Source organism: Carassius auratus, chromosome 32, assembly GCF_003368295.1.
Source record: "Carassius auratus strain Wakin chromosome 32, ASM336829v1, whole genome shotgun sequence".
Taxonomy (NCBI): Eukaryota; Metazoa; Chordata; class Actinopteri; order Cypriniformes; family Cyprinidae; genus Carassius; species Carassius auratus.
In genome coordinates this window covers 18,067,477-18,090,154 of record NC_039274.1, presented here as the reverse complement: position 1 = coordinate 18,090,154, position 22,678 = coordinate 18,067,477, and the positions used below count along the sequence as shown (strand labels likewise).

Sequence of the window (22,678 nt, the reverse complement as noted above, 5' to 3'; positions counted from 1 at the left end):
TGACAGTGACAAATAAACACTCTCTCAAACGTCCTCTGGATAACACTGATTTAATTACACACGTGAGACTGTGAGGACTCAAGCCATCAGACGACGTTGTGTTCTGTTAATTTAGACTTTAATATTCATAAAATCACTAACCAAAAAGTAAACATTCTGTCATTCTGAATTACAGCACGTCATTCCATAAAGACTTGTGAATCTTCCAGCAGATGTTTTCATGCAACAGTTCAGAATCTAGGCATCTATCAAACTCAGGACAAAACTACTATCAAAGTCGAGCTATAATCTATGCCTTCTGAAGTCCTGATAGTTTTATGAGATGAAAAGAATTTCATTTATGGTGTTACGGTCACATATGTACAGTATTAGGTTGTATATGACACAAGTTTTATTTATTTATTTTTAATAATTTATTTATTTTTATAAAAAAAGGTGTATTTACCAGAAGAAAATAAAAAAGGAAAGAAAAGATTATTTAAAGCTGCGGTAGGGAACTTTTGACGCTCTAGCGGTTAATAAACAGAACTGCTTGCGTCTTGCGGAAGAACATCGTAGCCGGAACTACTTCTCTCTGTTTATGTCTATGAAGAATCACAAAGGTACTGGGTTACTCCGCCGCGGTACCCCCGAAGCAATCTAAAATAGTCCGAATATAAACACTTATTATAGGTGCACCCTAGTGATTCAGGACAAGCCAAAAACACGGTTTGGAAAATGGATTCATGGTGTACTCGCTTTTTATGTTCATTTTTCTACATTTTGAACACAAACAAGGTTACGGACCGCAGCTCTGATTGGTTGTTTCTTACCGGGAGCGGTCTGTAACTGCAAATGGCAATAGGACACTGTGAGGAGCCAGAGGAGCTTGATTTATTCACAGATTATCTGTCTCATATTCTACTGTCAGGACATAATGACAGGTTTAACAAATATGTAAAAAATATGTTTTTATAAAAGTTACCTACTGCAGCTTTAAGATTATTTATTTATTTAACAAGTTAATTAAATTAATTTATTTAATTTTTATTATTGTACATTTTTGGTTGGGTTACAAATAGCTGTCATTATATATACTGTAACTGATGTTTCTGCAGCTCAAAAAGTAGACCATATACAATGCCAAAGTCATTGGTTTGATTCCCAGATAATGTTTTATATCAAATAATATTTCATAAATGAGTGAATAACTTGCTCAATCTTAAGTCTCAATCTTTTACCCGCCAAGGCTACATTGGTTTGACCAGAAAAAAATAAAGTAAAAATAAAAAATAATTATATATATATATATATATATATATATATATATATATATATATATATATATATATATATATATATATATATATATATATATAAATAAATAAATATATATATATATATATATATATATATATATATATATATATACACACACACACACAGTAAACAGTACATTAAAATAATGAAAAATAATTACATTTTAAAATAACTGTTTTTTTTTTGTAATTTTTTTCTGTGATCAAAGTTGTATTTTCAGCATCCTTACTCCAGTCTTCAATGTCACATGATCTTCTGAAATCATTCTAATATGATGATTTACTGCTCAAGGAACATTTGTGATTTTTATCAATGTTGAAAACAGTTGTGCTTCCCAATATTTTTGTGGAAACCCTGACACATTTTATCTTTCAGGATTCACAGATGAATAGAAAGTTCAAAAGTGCAGCGGAATTTATTATTATTATTTTTTTTTTTTGAGAAATCTTGTCACATTCTAAATGTATTTAATGTCACTTTTGATCAGTTTAATGCGTCCTTTCTTGATAAAACATTAATACCTTTCAAAAAACAAATCTTACTGACCCTACACTTTTTAGTGTAGTTTCAGGAAGTGAGAAAAAGTCATTGTTTCCTCTGCAGCAATTAAACTCAATTCACTGAACAGCGATGCTTGCATGGTGTTAATTTATCAGTAAAGACAAGCACTGGCGTAAGGAAAAGCCAACAGAGTAAACAGCGCAGGTATTCCTGCAGGAAGATGGATGTGACGCTGCGCTCTCATAACTAAAGATACAGAAGAGCCGATCTATCACGGCCAAACGCTATCATTAGCTATCTGGCAACTTACTCATTTTGACAAAGTGCAGCGCTTACGTAGTTCATCACAGGGCTCACAGTAACCAAAGTCATCATGCAAACTTACTCTCTCTCTCAAACACACACACACACACACACACACACACACACACACGGCAGATAGGAACTGATGAGTTCAAATGAAGGAGAGACTTTGTTTTAACTGCAGGAAAAAGAAGAATAAATCAGTTCTCCGGCAGTCGTTCACACTGAGCTGAAAGAGAAAGATGTTGGGGTGTGTTTATGGTGACCGATCATAGACAGATGTGTTGATACGTACTGTATGGGACGCACTCATACTGCACTTCCAGGTATTTGTATGTCCCTGGACAAGGGTCGGGAAACGCATCCGGTCCGGCCACGACGGCACACTGCGTCCTGTTATTACACCTGAAAACACAGACAGATAGGATAGAGATCATTAGCTGTGTAATACGATTGCTCATACTCAGGTTTAGAGGTTCGCTGGCATTTATAACCTTTAGTGTTACACAGTTTGAGCTCAAAACATGCATTGTATTTGTGATTTTTGGACAATAAAACAAAACAAAGATCTGACTTTGGAGGGGCTGAACCATGTTCAATTCTTGGTTCACTTTTGGGCCAGTAAATAACTTTCCATAACCATACACGGTAACCATTAACCATCAAGAACATAGTAATATGCTTAAATCCTCAACAAGCAGTTTTACAGGAAGTGACACAAATATTTATATATATATATATATATATTTTTTTTTTCAAAATTGAAACTCTAAGAAAAGTCGAATGCGCTGTTTTGATATGAAGGATGTTGCAGAATTATTTATTTATTTATTTTAGTAATTTTCTTACCAGACATTTTTTTTTTCTTAAATACATTTTAATCACACTTTAATTGACATTAAGTCAAAATGGACCGTATTTACTTCTTAATATGTATATGTATAATCTAATACACTTCTGATGTGTTGTCTAACCAAACTAAAGTGCGCGTAAAGTATTTGATTATAATTTTAACTGCATTGGGCTATTCAATATTACATTTAAAGTGAATACATTTTAAATGTACTTATTTGAATGCATCATTACTAACGTGTAACTACAAATATATTCAAATACATGAGATACAAGTTTCAATAGAAATTACATTAAAGTACATTTTAGCTGATTGTAAATGCTTGCAGTCATAAATGTTTGTTTGAAACTGGTTCCACTTATAACATGTTTCTTGTCGATGTTGTGTGGGTTGTGGCCCAAAAGTGAAAGCACAAAATTATATTGCGCATTAACAGTGCAGCAGATTTTGTACCGTATGACACTTTTCTACGGTCGTGTTTTATACCATCATATCACCCAGTCGTATCATAAATGATCAATCATGATCCGCCTCACATTATTTCCTGCTGAATATTCAGTTTCTCTAGGAAACACGCCACATTACAGATTAAAATTGAGTTTTAAAGAATCATAGCGATCGTTTAAAGATGAAATCTTCCATGAGGCTCAATGTCAGAGTAATGTCAGGAGATCAGCGTGTGATGAACACCCAGCACCTGAGACACTCGCGGATGATTGAACCGTTAGCATGTGGCTAATGAGAGGGAACGAATGCTTTCTGAGTGCTGGGGTGGGTGTGTGTGTGTGTGTGTGTGTGTGTGTGTTTCTGTGCGAAGTGTATCCGTGTGTCTGTGAAACTGTGACTAATATTTAGAGGACAAAAGCACCCATGTGCACAATCAGCCTGAACGTATTTACTGCCATTTCATTATCCACACACACCTTTACTTTGCTGTCTAAATAAAGAATCCCAACACACTGAATAAAGCTGATTATAAATAAACCAATCCAGAGCCTGACAAGAAAGCTCTTTGCAATTTAACATTTAATATATATATATGTTTTTTTTTAAAATAAATTGAAATATTTTTTTTTTATAAATGTAAAATATGCAAAATAATAAAAAAGTATATATATATATGTGAATATATAATTTTTCACCTATAAAAAAAATAAATAATAATAAATAAAAATAATATAAAATTAAATAATTCAGTTAGTGAATTCAGCTAATTCAGTTGGTGTACCTCAAGGATCAATATTAGGTCCTCTGTTATTCAAATTGTATATTAACAATTATATACTTGAATGCTGGAACTGAAAAACAAGCGGCAGATGAATTATCAGCAGAAATGGTTAAGATTACAAATCGGTTAAAGAAAACTCGTGGATACATTTTAATGTTAACAAAACTGTATGTATGTTTTTTTGTTTGTTTTTTTTTTAATGTCTGCAAATAAAGATTTAGATCCAGTTGTCACAGTTGCAGGTAAAAGGTTATCAGTAGTTCAAGAGTATAAATATCTAGGTATTATACTTGATTCACAATTTACATTTAAAATACAAGTTAAAAAGTTGGGAATAAAATGTAATTTGGCAAATTTTAGACATATTAGGAATAATTGAACCACTGAGTCCTCAAAGTTATACATTAATGCTATTATTATTTTTTTTTTACATATGAATTACAGTCTCACCAGTTGGACACAGACAGGTGGGACTATTTTGCAATCGATAGAAAGACTCAATAAGCAGGCTTTGAATATATTGGATAAAAGGTCTAACTCATATCATCATTGTCAAATTTTAACTTAATCTGGGTTTTTCAGTTGGGAAAATATGATTAAATTTGCAGATATTTTACTTGTGTTAAAAATTTTGCATGGTTTGGCTCCACTTCCACTTAATAAATTTATCAGGACAAATTCTAATTATTTTACTAGAGCCACTACTAGAGGGACTGTATAATACCACATAGAAGTGCTTTTGGGCCATCAGTATTTTCTTATAGAGCAGTACATACTTGGAATACTATACCCATAGAATTAAGAAATACTATATTACATCTCTTGCTCCTTTTTCTGAATCTGTGTTTGTTGTTTGTGAACTTGTGGATTATGGTTCGTACCATCAACCTGCCAGGGACTGCAGATGAAAATTAGCCTGAATGGATAAATCTGGCACATTTACTACATAAGACTTGTTTACTCATGTTAATTAATGTGTATTGTCCCTTTTAAAAACAATAATTACAAATATATATATATATATATATATATATATATATATATATATAAAATATACAATATACAATATACAATATACAATGAATATAATTAATGCAACTAATATAAAAAAGTAATCAAAATAATATATAAATAATTATCTAGCATCACATATAATATGTATATATAAAAAAATATAGAGTATGTAAAACTGGAAAGCTTCAAATTATTTATGATATTCAAGTGAGTTCACATATCAAGTATTCTGATTGGTTGTTATGTTGTCGTGACATCGCATTAAAAGCTTCTCCATCCCATAATAACCAGTGAGTCCAGCCAGCCAGTTACGATGCAGGACTGTCCCATAAAAACAAATAAAAATACACATCCCAACACTGAACTCAACATTTCTCAATTATTCTTCAGAGTTTAAGAGGATTGGAACAAATCTGCTCAGAATTCATCCGTCCTCAGAGAATCTGCCAACATGAATGTCCGACAAACAAACGCTACCTGTTTGCGCGGGTCAAGTGAGGTCGAGCGCTGAATTTAATCAGGTTTCAGCACGGGATGGAGGGGATTTGTTTTAGATTAGAGTAAATTATGCAGCACAATGAGGATTACACTGCAAATCCCGGATCCCAGGCCTCCGAATCCACACGGACAAGTGCGTTTGACTGCAGCCGATGGGATATTTTCCAAACCGATGCTCTGAAACTCAAACGCAAACATCTTCAGGACAAAAACGTGCTGCGTGAGGAAATGAGAATGACAGAAATCAATGGCAGAATGCCGAGCTATTGATTAAAGCCACAGTCATGTGTCGGCAAACATCCTAATTATCAAACCACCGTCAACTCGTTACCTGCAGCGAACCACTATCCGCTCCTGAAAACAGGGCTGGTTTTCAAGAGACGTCAGTCAATAAATCACTGTGGATTTGAGAAGGCAATAGTTATGTTCTGCTTTAGCTGTGTGTGCTGATGTCTTCACTCATCGACAGAATCACTATGAGCGGATATCTGATTCACCTTCAGAATCACCAGCACAGGGTCCAAAATAAACCCGAATGAGAGTAAAAGTGTTCGATTCGATTCAACAAACTTGAGTTACATACCAGTCAGCTAGAAATTAGGACTTTTATTAGAAACTTTATTAGGATTCTAAATATATTGCTTTAAATAGAAATTATATGAACGATTATATGAGTGGTGTTGTTGATTAAATGATGCAGTGTTGTTACATATATAATTAATATTTTCAGTTTTCTTTTTAGATTTAGTCTAGGTTTTAATACATACACACATATATATATATATATTAGGGATGTAACGGTACGCAAAAATCACGGTTCGGTTCATTTTCGGTTAAGTAAGGGAAAGAAATGCAAAACATTAAACTGCAGGTTGTTTATTACTTTAAACTTTTTAACAATTTTTTTACACTTTTTTTAAACACTTTTTAATAAAAAAATTATATATATATATATATATATATATATATATATATATATATATATATATATATATATATATATATATATATAAATGAATAAGAAATAAAATATTGCTGCAAATTTCTCCACTAAATAAAATACTCTATCCCAAACCAATATCACATAACAAAATATAATGAAAAATATAAATAAATAACTATGATTACATTGCAGCATTACCAATCCCAGCTTGTAGGCCTGCTCATATATATATATATATATATATATATATATATATATATATATATATATATATATATATATATATATATATATATATATATTTAATTTAATATATATTTTCCAAGTATGTTCCGCACAAAATATTGCATTTGGTCATTAGGTACACACGTGCACTGTACCGAAAGCCATGTACCGAAACGGTCCGGTACAAATACATGTACCAGTACACCCCTAATATATATATATATATATATATATATATATATATATATATATATATATATATATAATTATCATCATCATCATCGTTATTATAAATAATATAATATAAACAAAACAAAAAAATAGTTTATTTATTTAGCAAAATATTCTTCACATCAAAAATAAGATAAAGATAATGACCCAATGATCTCTGCTGTAATAATTATGCCGAAAAAACTAACCAACTAAGAAATAAATAAACAAACACTGCAACATGCTTTGTATAAAGTACAGTTGCATGTTCTCAGTTCTCTGAATTGATTGAATAAATGTGTTTTTCTTTGTTTATATTAATTGTAATCACAATAAACATGTAGTCCATAACAATTTTCCTCTTGAGGACAATAAAGTATACTACTACTAAACTGCTTCTCTTTGTATTTCTCTCGGCAGGCTCACACAAACAAGCCGCTCACTGATGGACATTCAGAAAGCAGGCGCTGAAGTCAAGCGGCTGACATTTAAATAAGGGCCAGACGGACGCGTCCGCCGGCTATAACCACACACACTTGATAATGTTTAGAAAAATATGAGTGCTGATATGTCAGCCGCCTGGATTTGTTGACATTAAGAGCTGTTTGTTCATGTCGGAGTGGAAATCCATCACTTGTAATTTTTCAATTTGGCACAGAGGACAGACAGGACAGACACATTACAAGTGTGAGTGTGTGTGTGTGCTACAACAGCATTATAATTTCAGTTTGCACTGAGACTTAGAGAATCAAATAAGTGTTGTCGACTTGATCCCACAGACACTGTTTGATGAGAACTGATCTGGAAGATGACGTCTCTGAATTATCACTGAACTGATAAACTGACTAATTGTTATTGTCCTCTTGCATCAATGACATACTATTGTCCTGTTTAACCCTGTTAAGCTGTTTTGTCACACTCTGTATTGTATAAAACACTGTATAAATAAAGGTGACTTGACTTGATATTGATATTTGCGAATGAATTTATCACAAAGCAAAAGAACCAAATAGCACACTACTTGAACCCAAATGTCTAAACCTATAAGCCTAAACCCTAAATCTACACAATACCTCTGTATCTTATTCCTAACGAGAAAAAACAAAAAACATATGTCTTCTAAATTTATTTGCAAATGTTCATATTTTTTTTCACTTAACTTTTGTACATATCACAAATACAGTATATAGCAGCCCATAAACCTAAGCCTTACATCTGTGAAAAAAGCACACTTTAAAAAAGCTAATTTAAAAGAGTAAAAGTAATACTTTAAACAATATCACTTAATGCTTTTAGACACTTGAGTGAATGTTAATTGCAATTAGATATATGCCGGTATCAGATTTTCATGTTGCGATTAATTGCTCATGTTTTTATCACGGTATACGGTATTATCACGGTATTGAAATTTAGTTCATAATACAGTATAACATGTTAAATAACTTTTTTCTTATAACAAAAAATAACAGAAAATGTAAATACAATAAAGCAATACAGAAAAATATATAACATAAAAAAAAAAAAAAATTTGCAAATGTTCATTTTTTATCACTTAACTTTTGTACATATCACAAATACAGTATATAGCAGCCCATAAACCTAAGCCTTATCTTTGTGAAAAAAGCACACTTTAAAAAAGCTAATTTAAAAGAGTAAAAGTAATACTTTAAAATAATATCACTTAATGCTTTTAGACACTTAAGTGAATGTTAATTGCAATTAGATATATGCCGATATCAGATTTTCATGTTGCGATTAATTGCTCATGTTTTTATCACGGTATACGGTATTATCACGGTATTGAAATTTAGTTCATAATACAGTATAACAGGTTAAATAACTTTTTTCTTATAACAAAAAATAACGGAAAATGTAAATACAATAAAGCAATACAGAAAAATATATAACGTAAAAAAAAAAAAAAAATTACACAGATTAAAGTGCAAAAGAACTATAAAGACCGATCGGTATCTGATGCTTAAGTACTGTAAGTCAGTAAACACATCAGATCACAACAAGATTATTGTAAACTATCTCTTTAAGTAAACTTAAAATTTGTCTACAAATTTATATTTGATTTAATTAAGATTTAATATTAAGATTTTAAGTATGAAACACACACACACACACACATACACAAAAAATAGGTTGAAGTGACATTTTTAATTTGACATCACAAAGTGAGCTTTAAAAAAAGTACTTAAGTGTGTTCAGAAACAGACATGAAAGTGTCTCTCTGTTTTATTATTTTATTTATGGTTTTAAAGTTTAGTTAAACACAAAGGAAAAAAGAAAAGACAAACAGCAACAAAACATTTTCAGATTCAAGAAATAAATGTTAAAGGAAATAGATGTTATCTTTAATTGACTTAAGTGGTTGTTTAATTCATTAATATTATATTATCTGCAAGTACAGATAATACAAAACTTTAAATGCTTTTATGATTTGAAGTGAAATACAAGTGCACATTCAGTACAATTAAGTGTCTTTCTCTTTAGCTAGGGTTTCCTAACACACTAATGCCTCCACCTTCACTCCAAATGAGCGTAAACTCTAAACCTACATGATAAACCTTATCCCAACACAATAACCCTCACCCATAACATTTATAACATTTACTGTAAATCTCACTCCTACACAATACACCCTATAGGGTTAGTGTGTGTCTTCATCTACCTCTATTCATTATATTTCCCTGCTGAGTGACTGATCGCCGTCTCCTGCCTTCCAACCGTCTGACTGCCAAACACTTCCGAACCACAGCCAAACACACACACACACACACACACGTCTACATATACATATATGTGCACCTTAGTGTCTAATGCATCTCTGGCTACGGTAGACTAGACTCATGCTGCGATGTGTTCCACAAATAATAAAGCAAGCCTCTGTTGTGCAAACACACACCTACACACACACACACACACACGCACACACAAATTCACAGACATAGTGTTGCATTAAATGAAAACATTACAAGGTCGTTTCCCTACAAATATTTTGTGTCACATATTTGTTCTCAGATATTATTTCCACACATCAAAACATTTTGAGGGCGTTTGTTTGTGTTCTGCATTGAACAGAGCAGAGATTCACCAGCCTTGAAGCTCTGCACCGTGTTATGAGGCAGCGTGTGTGTGTGTGTGTGTGTGTGTGTTTTCTCTCTCTGGGCACTTGGCAAAATGAACCTTGTGGGCTTTAGGGGTCCTTTAATTCATTCTCGGTGTGGCTCAGGTCCAGTCCTGAGGGTCTGGATGATAAACATGCACGTCTATTGAGAGACACACACACAGATGGACAAATATAGAACAAGCTATTTGTTTTTCATTTGTTTTAATACATGATATATTCTAAAGGTGTAACAATAAATAGATAAGTATAATAATGTATTATAAATGTGGTTATAATTATTCTTAAAATCATACAATGCATTATAAGGTGCATAATTAAGGAACAATTAATGCATTAAAACTACAAGGTATTATTTATAAAGGCTTTAAGTAAAGTGTTACTTATCAAAGTAAGTAAATAAAATTCAGCCTAGTTCCCCAAACAAAAGTATCGCTCACATGTTTAATGTCCAAACCACTCACTCATTAACTATTATCAATTAGCAAAGAGCAAATGTCACAGAGTTACAAACAAGTGTACTACAACACATACTGTATTTTGAGTGCCATTGTGTAGGATGTGATGCAAATATTTAAATTGACAGATCAGACATTTCCGAAAATACTGGTTGTAATCTGACAAATGGTCTCAGAAAATGGTTTGGATTGGATTTGTTAAAAAAAAAGAGAGAGAGATTAAAATTATTTGAGTCAGAAACTCTAAAATAGGCCAAAGCTGGACGATTACAAAGGACGGCCAATGAAACGTCAAACTCCCACCAATGCTGCTAGCACACACACACACACACATAGAGAGAGACATATACATGCATACGGCTGAAAACATGCACAGAATGAAACCTTATTAAGCGGCTTGAATCACAAAGTCACAGTGGCGTAAATTACCATATGTGCTTGTCAAACCAAGTCCAATTAAAGGAGAGGGGGCAACAGACACGAGAAAGCAAATTCTCAGAGGCTGAGACGGAGATTTCTGTGAATTTCTCCACAAGAGACTCTCACACACACACACACACACACACACACACGAACGCCACCATCAAGCTGATAATGACCTGTCAGTCATGATTTCTGATTTGTGTCACTCGCAGTCTTTAAAAAGCACTGGCTGCTCTCAGAACAGCAAACGAACACACTTCTCATATTATTTCTGCACTATACAGTGTGCATTTTTAAAGTATGCATGCAGGCAGTATTTATATATTGTGCATTTTCTGAATAATCTGCTAAATGTGTGTAAACATGCAGTTCATAAAAGTCTCACATTACTCACAGACTCACATTAATAAACAAGAAAATTACTGATTTAATGATGCAAAATTATTAAATTATAAAACAATGTCAGTCTTAAAGCAGCTCTAAAAAGACAACTCCATTTAATTCAGTGTTGATGTTATTTGGTTAAAATACAATACTGCATCCCATAATATGCAAATTGTTCGGCTTGACCGTCCATTTTCATTGTGACAAATGAGCCTAAGGTAAATATAGCAGATTTTTTTTTTTCTTAATTATAATCATATTTAATGTCATTAAATATATTACATGTTAATGTGTATCATAATATTATAAATCCTACGACCTTTGATCATTTAACAATGCTTTTAATAACATACATAAATTTTGTAGTATATTTCATTTGCATATTTTTTCAGTTATTTATTTGCTTGCATTTTTTATTAATTCTATCTAAAAATATCCGTGCTTTTAGCATATATATATATATATATATATATCCATGCATACAGAATTTTTCCATCCAGCGCCACATCGTTTAATTAGCAAATGCTTCTGCACCCATTTGTGCACCCATGGGTGTGCTGGTCTAAAAAAGAGATGTGTTCAGGCACATTGCTGGAGCATTGCTATTTTAAGGAGCTGAAAAAAAATAAATAAAAAAATAAATATATATATATATATATATATATATATATATATATATATATATATATATATATATATATATATAAATGCCTACATGTCATAATGGATGGCCTTTTGCATGTATCAGAATTAGACTATATATAAAGGGAATGAAAGATGAGACTCTGATTGGTTTATTGCAGGTTACGCCCAAAAAAACACCCATTACTCATTAAGAGAATAGGGACAACCCATTTAGACAATGCGCGCGGGCGCACCAACCGTTTTTCCGTCGTTAAAATACCAAAAGTGGATTTACCGTGTGCTTTACACTTTGCGTTCAGATCGTTAAAATAGGGCCCTTAGGCCAGGTGAGCAATTTCTACGTTTCAAAAATAATGTTTTGAAACGAAAACTGATATTTACTACTGACACACTACAGCAAAACATAGAAATAACTGACTTAAAGCCATTTTTTGTTGGAGAAAATAGTAGTGGCCTAAGACTATTGCACAATACAGATGCATACGGTCGGTCTGAAACATTTATCATTACCTGTTTTTAGCAGATGATGTGCCATATCCATTCAATAATACGCCAGCTTTTCATTGAACTCGTATGTATTGTGTCTTCAGCACTGGTTTAAGAGCATCATGTGTCAGAGGTCACGATCAGCTCCTACGACACGCTGAAGCTCAGCAGGTTTAGCAGCAGTCTGCAGACGAAGGCAATGAAATACACCGCCTCTGAGAGCCACCAGGGACCCGTTTAGCAGACGTACAGCACCTGACAGGATCGCTTAAAATATAGAGTGCGAGCGAGATGGCCGAGAAATAAACCGCCATCAAATTCAATTACACTGAAGCAATTTTCCCACTGCCACTAAAACTGATATTTTCGAGCGGAGTGCAATGAGACCAAACCCTGAGGTTTGTGCTGCGCTGATGTTATTACTGCGACAGCGAGGGAAAAGTGCTTACATGCAACATCTCTGGAGGATAACCAACAATTATGATCCAAAACACACAGAGACCTGCTCTGTGTCTCAGCACAGTTACTTAGATCTCATTTATCAATTAGTATGGCAAGATGTGTGGTAAGATTGTTTCAGAACTGTATATTAACAATATTTGTAAATGAAAACAACAACAACAAATTTACAATCACTTTCTCAATTATCACCAAAGCCCCATATACACTTTTTCTATTAAAACATCATAAATGCAGTCAACATTAACATTGTTTTCAAATGCGACCAGTGTGTGTGTGTGTGTGTGTGTTAGCTCTGCTGTAATGCATTAGTATAGCTACACACATGTTCCTGTCCCTCCAGCGCTCACTTTAATGGCCCGCTGGTCTTCAGTCCGTTTTCCGACGGAGTGAGATTTTACAGCGCTGTGGAGAGCGGCAGTTTGCTCTGACTGATATTTACAATTTCAATAACCTCTAAATAAGCGTTTCACATCCAAATGTCAACTAAAATTGATATTTGTAGCCTCCATTTGCGGCGAGCCTTACGGAGCACCTGTGCGCTGCCGTGTCTCGCTCAAAAACGCCTGGCTCTCATTGGCCTGCGGTCGCCATGGAAACCCATTATGACATCACTCGCTCAGAGGGCGAGGCTTGTCAACAGACTGCATGATGTCATCGCCAATCGATTAGAGCAGTGTGTAAACGCGGCCCTTTGAATCATAACAAAAAACAACAATATATTCCTTAAATCCATTCATATAGAAGGCCTACCTGAAAAATGATTCATGGAGATCAGCAGGAATTGCTCACTTCTTGCCAATAAACAAGGTCGGCAGAGAAACACAATTCAAGAGCCTGAGGGCGAATGTTTAGATTTTCATGTGCATATGAATTTTATGGCTGAATGTGCTAAAAAGGTCATAAAAGGTTCAGTGTTGCCTTGCTACACAGATGGATCTATTTAAAAATATATCTGCTTACCTGTTGAACACACACACACACACACACACACACACACACTATGTGGGCAGTTCTGTTTTTAATTAGTGAGCCGGACTTCTTTATGCTTTTTGAATATGCAATGAAGAAATGTGTATTCATCAGTACACGTTACAGATATACTGTAGAAGTGTATTAATCATTTAACATTTTAATTGCTCTCAATTAATAATGCACCTAACATGATTAATTGTGATTAATCACATCTAACTGTGAGGTTAATTAGGTACACAATATATATGGCTATGTTTAAAAGGCTGTCGAAGTAGAAGGATGCATTCTGGGTATCTGCCAACAGAGACTAACCTGGTCATGCTAAGCAGTCAAACTCCTTATGCTCTCTCTCTCTCTCTCTCTTGTGTTCTGTGATGGTGGAGACAGCATCCGAGCTGAATTGGCTGCAGGGAGCTGCTCAGTTTGCCGAAGCAAATGAGAAATCGCCCTTAAAACTGCAGAGAGTCTCGGAGCTGCTCACTGTTGCGCAGGAATGTAGCGCGGTCGAAGGAACGAGCGAGGGACAGACAGACGGACGGACGGACGGGTGGAGAAAAAAAGCCCTCTTTGGAGTTGGACATTAAGGTTGCCATGGTTACTCAGAATGAAAATGTAATGCTTTAAGACCCGTGTGTGTCTGTGTGTGTGTGTGTGTGTGTGTGTGTGTTGCTGTGGTAAGAGAGAGGCTTTGTATGAAAGGATTAAACTCTCTTTGTGGTTTCTATGCTTGGCAGCGCGACACAGGGCCTCCTCAAAAGTTGAGCTCTGAGTCTAAACAGGGCCTGCAGTATCCACACACACACACACACACACACACACACACAAGGCAGCTTTCTCATGTTGTTCTGTAATTGTTTTTTTTTTAGTCTGTATCATAGTACAGTATGTCTAAGTATTAAAGAAACTGTAAAAATGTGGAATATTATTAGAATTTCAAATATGTGAAAATGTGATCAATGCTGAATTTCCAGCATCATTCCTCCAGTCTTCAGTTTCACATGATCTTCAGAAATCAAGATAATACTGATTTGCTGCTCAAGAAACATTTCTGATTATTATCAAAGTTTAAAAAAGTCATGCTGCACAATATTTTTGTGGAAACTGGTACATTTTAATATTCAGGATTCACAGATGAATAGAAAGTTCAAAAGAACAGCATTTCTTTGAAATAGAAGTATTTTGTAACATTATAGATATCTTTTTATTTTTCACTTTTTTGAGGAATATAGCCATTTTAAAATATTTTAAAGCGGCCATTTGTAAAATTCAGGCCTGAAAATGATCAGAATTTGAATGTAATATCTAAACATAAATGTGTCTCCATGCAGCATATTTTACCATGTTTACCTCCATCCTAATGCACAAAAAGTCTCGGTCTGATTATAACACTGTACAGTGTTCCCGCATTTATACACACAGAGTCCGATTCTCTCCAGCCCTCGGGGACAAACAGAGATTTACTGCTCGAGTTCATAACAGCAGGAAAACCACACTGACATGATCATCGGGACGGACTCTTGAAATCCGCTCTCACAGAAGCCGCATGAATTCGCTCCCCTGGGAACACGAAAACGTTAAACCCGGTTATAGTAACAGGGGCTCGCTGTGCACTGTGGACAGAAGCAGGGCCTGAGAGCTCCCGGCGTGAGTCAGACCGTCACACACACACACACACACACACGCGTTATGAAGGTGACAAAGGCCTCCGTGCTCTAGACCTCCTGCAGCTTGCTGTCCAGCTCTATTTGTGATTGTGTCGGGGACGTTTGACTAGCTTTTAACTTCCACATTCCCTCCAGACAACCGCATGCGCGCACACACCTCAACACGCCGCATGGTCTCATCCAATAAAGACCTTGAGCTTGAGCGCTCGTATATTTATAACCCTGTCTACCGTCTGTGTTGGACACACAATAGACTTTGAAAACAGACCTGGCCCTCTGTGTATTGAAGATTGAATCTGCTCCAAAACCTAGTGAGCTGCCAGAATAGACTGAGTCTAAAGGAACACTATTGGTGCAAAGGCTGTTCCAAATATGGATGGAATATGAATCCAGTCATTAAAAAACGGAATTTACTGTATAAATGGAATGTCATGGAATTTTGAATGAATAAAAACAAAAGTAGAGGTTTGCAATGCCTCAAATCACAATATGCACTAGTGTCTGTGAACATTAAAGTAAAAAGACTTGAAATATGAAGTGTCCTGAGGAAACTATTGTCAGATGCACACAGAAACTCAAAAGGTCTTCACTATAACTCACCCAAAATAAAAGTTATGTTTAAATTGAAGAAATTGTGACAGAAATGTTAATATTTTACAGTGGAATGTATTTCAAAAAATGTATAATATATTAATTATAATTATAATGCTGTTTATTCAGACTTTTCGTTTTTTCTTTTTTTTTAATCACAAAATATTACACAAATTTTTAACCATGTTTTAATTAAAACTTTGTTTTCCCAAAATGAAAGGAAGTTTTGTTAAAGTTTTATGCATTAATTTCATTATCACAACTTTGATAAAAAAAAAAAAAAAAAAAAAAATCAATCAATCAAGAAAAAAAAAGACAATACAGAATTTCTGGAAAAAAAATTGAGAACTATTGTTGTTAAAAAATAAATAAATTACTATTTATTTATATTTTTTATAAAAACATATATATATATATATATATATATATATATATATATATATATATATATATATATATATATATATATATATATATATATATGATATTAAAGTTTAATACAAATGTACAATTACAAATATTTAAATGCCTGACATATAAGTTTAAAAAAAGAATGACATTACAGTATATTTTAGTTTGTTATAAATGCTTGTCAGTGCATTCCACAGTACTTTAACCATATTTAAAGACAATAGAAATCATTATGAAATTGCATAAATATGTACTTAAGTCCTAATAATTTAAAGGCTAACTGCATTTAATATAAATGTAAACTATAAAGCATTTTCATTAATTTACAGGTAAAATGCAATTATTGTCAGAAAACACTGCATTCAGTTCACACTCAAGTATATTATTTATTTCGGTAATAAATACTCTTTTAATTTGACAAAGGCTACTTCTTTTTTAATGAGGGACAGCAAGGCAGGAATTTCAAACTAAAGGACAGATGGCTTCATACATTTAGCGATTTCTTCTGTATAAGCTAAATAATGCAGGTATAAACATGTTTGTTATTCTTTCTTTGAGTGAAAACATCTCTTTGGCCTCCATATTTATTTGCCAACTTGCCCTAAAAGGCGGTCACAGTGCTTCTGATGGCTTTTATTCTGGGAGCTCTTTGATTGAATTAGACTCATGAATACGAATGGCGGCGTCAAAGCGTCCAGCAGCGAGCTATTGACAGCCGTGAAGCACGAGGGAACCGTTCAAAGAGCGCAGCACACTTCCACACACGCATCTCGCTCAAAGACATCAGAGACCGGGCCGCACCGGACATCGGCGTCACACATCGCCATATCATAACAGCTCACAGCTTGACAAAGATCTGAGCAGCAGCCTGAGGAAGAGAGCGGCCATCATCATCAGAACGCCAGCCAACTTATTGGCCGTAGCAAAACGGCTTTCTGACAAAACCACACAGAATAAGACCAGCCCGATCCTTCGAAATGCTTGAAAAGAACTATTTGGAGCGTGACAAGCATTTATTCTTAGTATGCGAGGACTAAAGAGTGAAATATCAAAACAGTGCAAGGCTGATTGCTCATCAGAACAAGCATTAAAGGTTATGCAGACAAATGCAAATGGCAAATAAGAAAGTCATAATTGTACCATGAACTCTAAAATCACATTAGCATTATGTTGTATTGACAAAGCCAGCATGCAGAACTTAGGTGAAGGTTTTGTCAAAAGATTTTCAAGCTACATCCAATTAAATCGGCACAGAGCTTCAGACTGTATCAACCATCTACAACGCTAAAGATCGACTAACTGATCGGTTTTGCAAATTAATCGGCACCGATAACCGATTACTGAATCGGTTATCAGCAAAAATATTAGATAGTTTTTGGCTGTAGCAGTATTATTCACTATCAAGTTTTTAATTTCAACATTTACTAATACATGTTTACATTTCAATCTTGTATCTTTTTTTTGCAGCCTTGGTTACACAAGTGTATTCCACATTCATTGTTGCCACAGGGTTTTAATAAAACAAGTAATTGTTAAAGAGCCATGAACCAATTCAACTCGAAAAATGAAGTATCATTCAGTATAACAATAGCTCGTATAACAACATCTTGTCAGGCATATTTAGAATCAGAATCATTCGATTATGTTAAAAGACTGTTTCAAACATTTTAAATATTATTGTATATTTTTTTAATAAGCACAGGTCAGAATAAATGTTCATTCTTAAATATATGCATTACACTAAATGATGATGGAACATTTTTTTTGTTTGTTTTTACTTTTACATTTTATGTTCACAAAGGATATTTGAAACATTAAAGTATACACTTTACTTGCATTTAACATGCTTTATTATGTAATAATTTAATTTGATGCACACTAAGTCACAAAGTCTCTTTGACCCATATTTTTCTAAACCAAGAATTCCATTTTTAAACATGATTTGAAAAATAACTTTCAAGTCTTTAACAAAAGCATATACCACAAATTAACAACCTTACGCTGGATCTGTCTAAAAATCTATTCTTCTGTGGAGAAAATGAATGGGATTTTTACTTCCAGAACCAGACTTTTGCACTCAGTACTCGTGCAAACACAGAATAACACCCTAGAACCACCCAGAACCACTTGGCAACTAATAAGAACATCTCAGCACCTTGTCCACATCTCTACAGATGTCAAATCTTTTCAGACAACTCAGGAACTCAAGCCAGTCAAACTATGTTAGACTTCAACCTGTTCAAACGGCTTTGTCAAACCAACATTAAAAGCTTGTCTTTTTACATTCCATCTGCTATGAATAAATGGCTCATTGACCATTATGAAATCAGTAGAAACAAGCCTGAGTTTACAGTGATGTTACCGACAGACCTGACAGTAAGACATGAACATGTGTTTTTATCATGACTGGAGTGTGTCTGCTATAGCCATCAGTGTAAACCACACAAAGTCTCCTGCAGTCTGGCCTGTGAACAACACAACACTGAAAAACACAATCCTGAAGACTGAGAGAACGCTAACACTTTAAATATGACTCAGTTAATCTTACTTAATGCATTAGCTTAAATGAACTAACAATCAGCAATAAATTAGTTACTGAATAACTTTTGTACCTTTAACAAGGATTCATCTATATTTAATTTATGCAGTTATACAGTAAAGACCGTTTATATCATTTGTAAATTTCTTATATTATTAATTTGCACTATTGCTTTTAATTTGTTTATTGGACTTATTTTATTGCTGTCTGCCGACTTGTCTTCAGTAATGTTTGAACTTTATATTAGTTAGCCAGCAGTTTCAGTTGTGTTATTGAAATTGGAATTAAAAATTGGAACATTTAATTTGTATAGAAAAGGTTGGTGGCTTATTTATCACAATACAGTGTTACTATAAACTATAACTATTTTATTTATATATTTGTTTGTTTGTTTGCCTGGACAAGTAAAAAAAAAAAAAAACTTTTTAAAATAAAATATCACCCCACTAAGCTAAGAATGAGTACTTCTTTCCAAATAAAACAACATATTTAAGTAATCTGGTAAATAATAATAATAATAATAATAATAATAATAATAATAATAATAATAATAATAATAATAATGTGTTATATTTTAATTTTTTTCCCCATTATATATATATATACACACAATGAAAGGGGAGGAGCACACTAACAGTAACTCCACAGGACAAATCCAATCTCATAAGCCATCAATCCTCATCGACCAGTGAAACACTTCGACAGCACACAGCCGTTTCCTGTCAGTCTGCAGGAGGTTCAGCGCCATACCAGTCGCATTCCATCGGCGCAAACGTGAACACGACCATGGTTTCAATAAATCTCGTCAAATTCACTGAGGAGGAGGAAGCGGACGCCCACTTCATTCTACTGATGGGAGACACAAGCCACGGACAGAAAAATATGGAGAACATCAAACACATTTCTATATTTCTACTCCCACCAGCCAATTAGGAACATGGATAAAAGGGAGAGAGAAAATCATAAGAGAGAGATATTGCATTAGTTATGATAACATGAAGCATATGCTTTGGTTGAACAGACTGTTAGATTGTGTGTCTCTCAGTTGCTGTGAACTGCAGACCAATAATAGACTGACTTCTAAAGATTTCTATTAATGTATTGATATTCCATAATGATTATTATTACTTGTCCTGCTGGGCAATAAACAATATCGTAACATATTGATAACAATGATTTCATATGTGTGTGTATATATATATATATATATATATATATATATATATATATATATATATATATATATATATATATATATATATATATAAATAAACAGTCGTGGACTGCAGTCTTCATGTCATTCCACAGATTTTCAGTGGGGTTTCAGTCTGGGCTCTGACTAGATCATGCAACGACATTGTCTCCTTTAACCACTCTGTGCTCAGTTTTGCTGTGTGCTTGGAGAAACTGTCATGTTGGAAGTAGACCCTCTTCCCATTGACAACTTTCTGGCAGAGGGCAGCAGATCCATAACAGAGTATCATCACCTCCATGCTTCACTGTGGGAATGCTGTTATTTGGATGCTGAGCTGTATTGGATTTCCTCCAGACATATTGTTTGGTGTCAAGGACAAATAATTCAGTTTTAGTCTCATCTCCCTGAGAATCTTCGAGGTGTGTTTTGGCAAAGCTCAGTCGTGTCTGCATGTGACCTTTCTTGAGGCTTTTTTTTTCTCACAACCCTCCCATACAAGCCAGATTTGTGGAGAATTTGTGATGATGTTGTCTCATGCACACAATGAACACTCTTTGTCATGAAGTCCTGCAGCTGCTTCAGAGTTGCTGTCTGCCTCTCGGTCGCGTCTCAGACCAGTTTCCTCCAGCTCTTTCATCAGTTTGGAGACACGTCTTGATCCAGGGAGGGTCTTTCTCTACCGAATACCTTCCACTTCTTAATAATAAACTTCAATATGCTTCTAGGCATTGATAAAGCCTTTGGAAAAGCTCTTTTTATGCTGAGCTGATAAAAATGACCAAAGCTTAAAGACAAATGGCTTTGTGTGCAATTGAGAAGGTGATTACAAGTCATTTTTAAGAGGGCTGATTCTTTTTCCAACTCGGTGATTCTTGTTTTTTTTGTTTGTTTGTTTTTAAAGTTGATGAGTTATCTTTCATTTGGATGTTATAAGTTGCAGTGGGTAAATGGATCAAACAAACATGATTCTTTTCTATACCCACTGTATTTTATTGTGACTATCTGATTAATTAATCAGTGCACCATGTAAAACTTTTCAATCAATTTGCAGATGAATGATACAGTATATCTATGCTACTACAGACACACACACAAACTCGACTAGACTTAAAGTAATTAGTAATTAACTCAAAATAACTAGAGCAAATTAGACTAAAATAAATGAAAGTTAGATGAAGAGAGATCGTTTGTAATGAGGCCTGTAGTTTGAGCAGAACTACAGTCACTGTTTAGAAGCTGATTAAATATTGCTGTAATTGGAAATCCAAGCCTAGTTTCGCGTGTGTGTGTGTGTGTGTGTGTGTGTGTGTGTGTGCTCTGATTCTGTCCATCTGACTTCAGCATTTCACTCTGTATCTTGCTGTTCTCCTTTTGTTGCATCACATTATTAAAGGAGAGGTCTAAAGATATTTCATGCATTCTCAATTTGGACATTTCACATAGTATTTATGTTTTAAATACACTACTTCTGGGTCCATATAAGTTTTAAGTGTTTTTTTGTTTTGTTTTTTTAAAGGATTCCTTGTATGGGAAACTCCTGGAGGAGCATGCACATCAACAAGAGATGCACAGGACTCGTGTTTTTAGATGTTAGGGGGACAGTCTTAGATCTTAGTTTGATATACGGTCATATATAAGCTAGTGTGGATGCAAAGCAATGACAAAATTTGCATATAGAAGATATATGCATTCAAAATTATCTATGCACCACTCATTTCCTTTCATTATTAAAGGGGGGGTGAAATGCTCATTTTCACTCAATATCCTGTTAATCTTGAGTACATATAGAGTAGTACTGCATCCTTCATAACTCCAAAAAAGTCTTTAGTTTTATTATATTTATAAGAGAAAGATCGTACCGAAAGATGTACCGAATTTTCCCGGAAAAACACGACCGAATGGAGGCGTGACGTGTGGGCGGAGCTAAAGAATCACGAGCGCCAGTAAGTTTTTGCGTTGAGAGCGTTTGGAAGCTGTGACTTTACCTTGAGGAAAAAACCATCATCCAAAACAAACCATGGCTAACAGTCAGATTCAGCCGTTTATTTATGATCCAGAATCAGATCCCGAGGCTGAAACTGAACGAGAGCAGCAGCAGCAACGACTCGCTCCGAGCGGGGCTCGAACCCGGGTCTCCGATGGGAGGCGGACGCACTAACAAGGAGGCAGAGATATTTTAAGCAGTTTTACTCACCGCCTGCGGTTCCAACATACAATTGTGACCCTTTTTCGTTGGGATTG

The 22,678-nt window shown here is 34.3% G+C and overlaps 1 protein-coding gene across 24 annotated transcripts in view; it reads right to left on the bottom strand.

Moving 5' to 3' along the window:
• Positions 1-22,678, bottom strand: part of LOC113051738 (adhesion G protein-coupled receptor L3) — a 245,423-nt gene that overhangs the window by 126,792 nt on the left and 95,953 nt on the right. For all 24 annotated transcript variants that reach the window (XM_026215749.1, XM_026215753.1, XM_026215761.1 and 21 more), the window contains exon 4: positions 2,399-2,508. In XM_026215749.1, the coding sequence (XP_026071534.1) occupies positions 2,399-2,508 (110 nt within the window). The remainder of the gene's footprint in view (positions 1-2,398; positions 2,509-22,678) is intronic.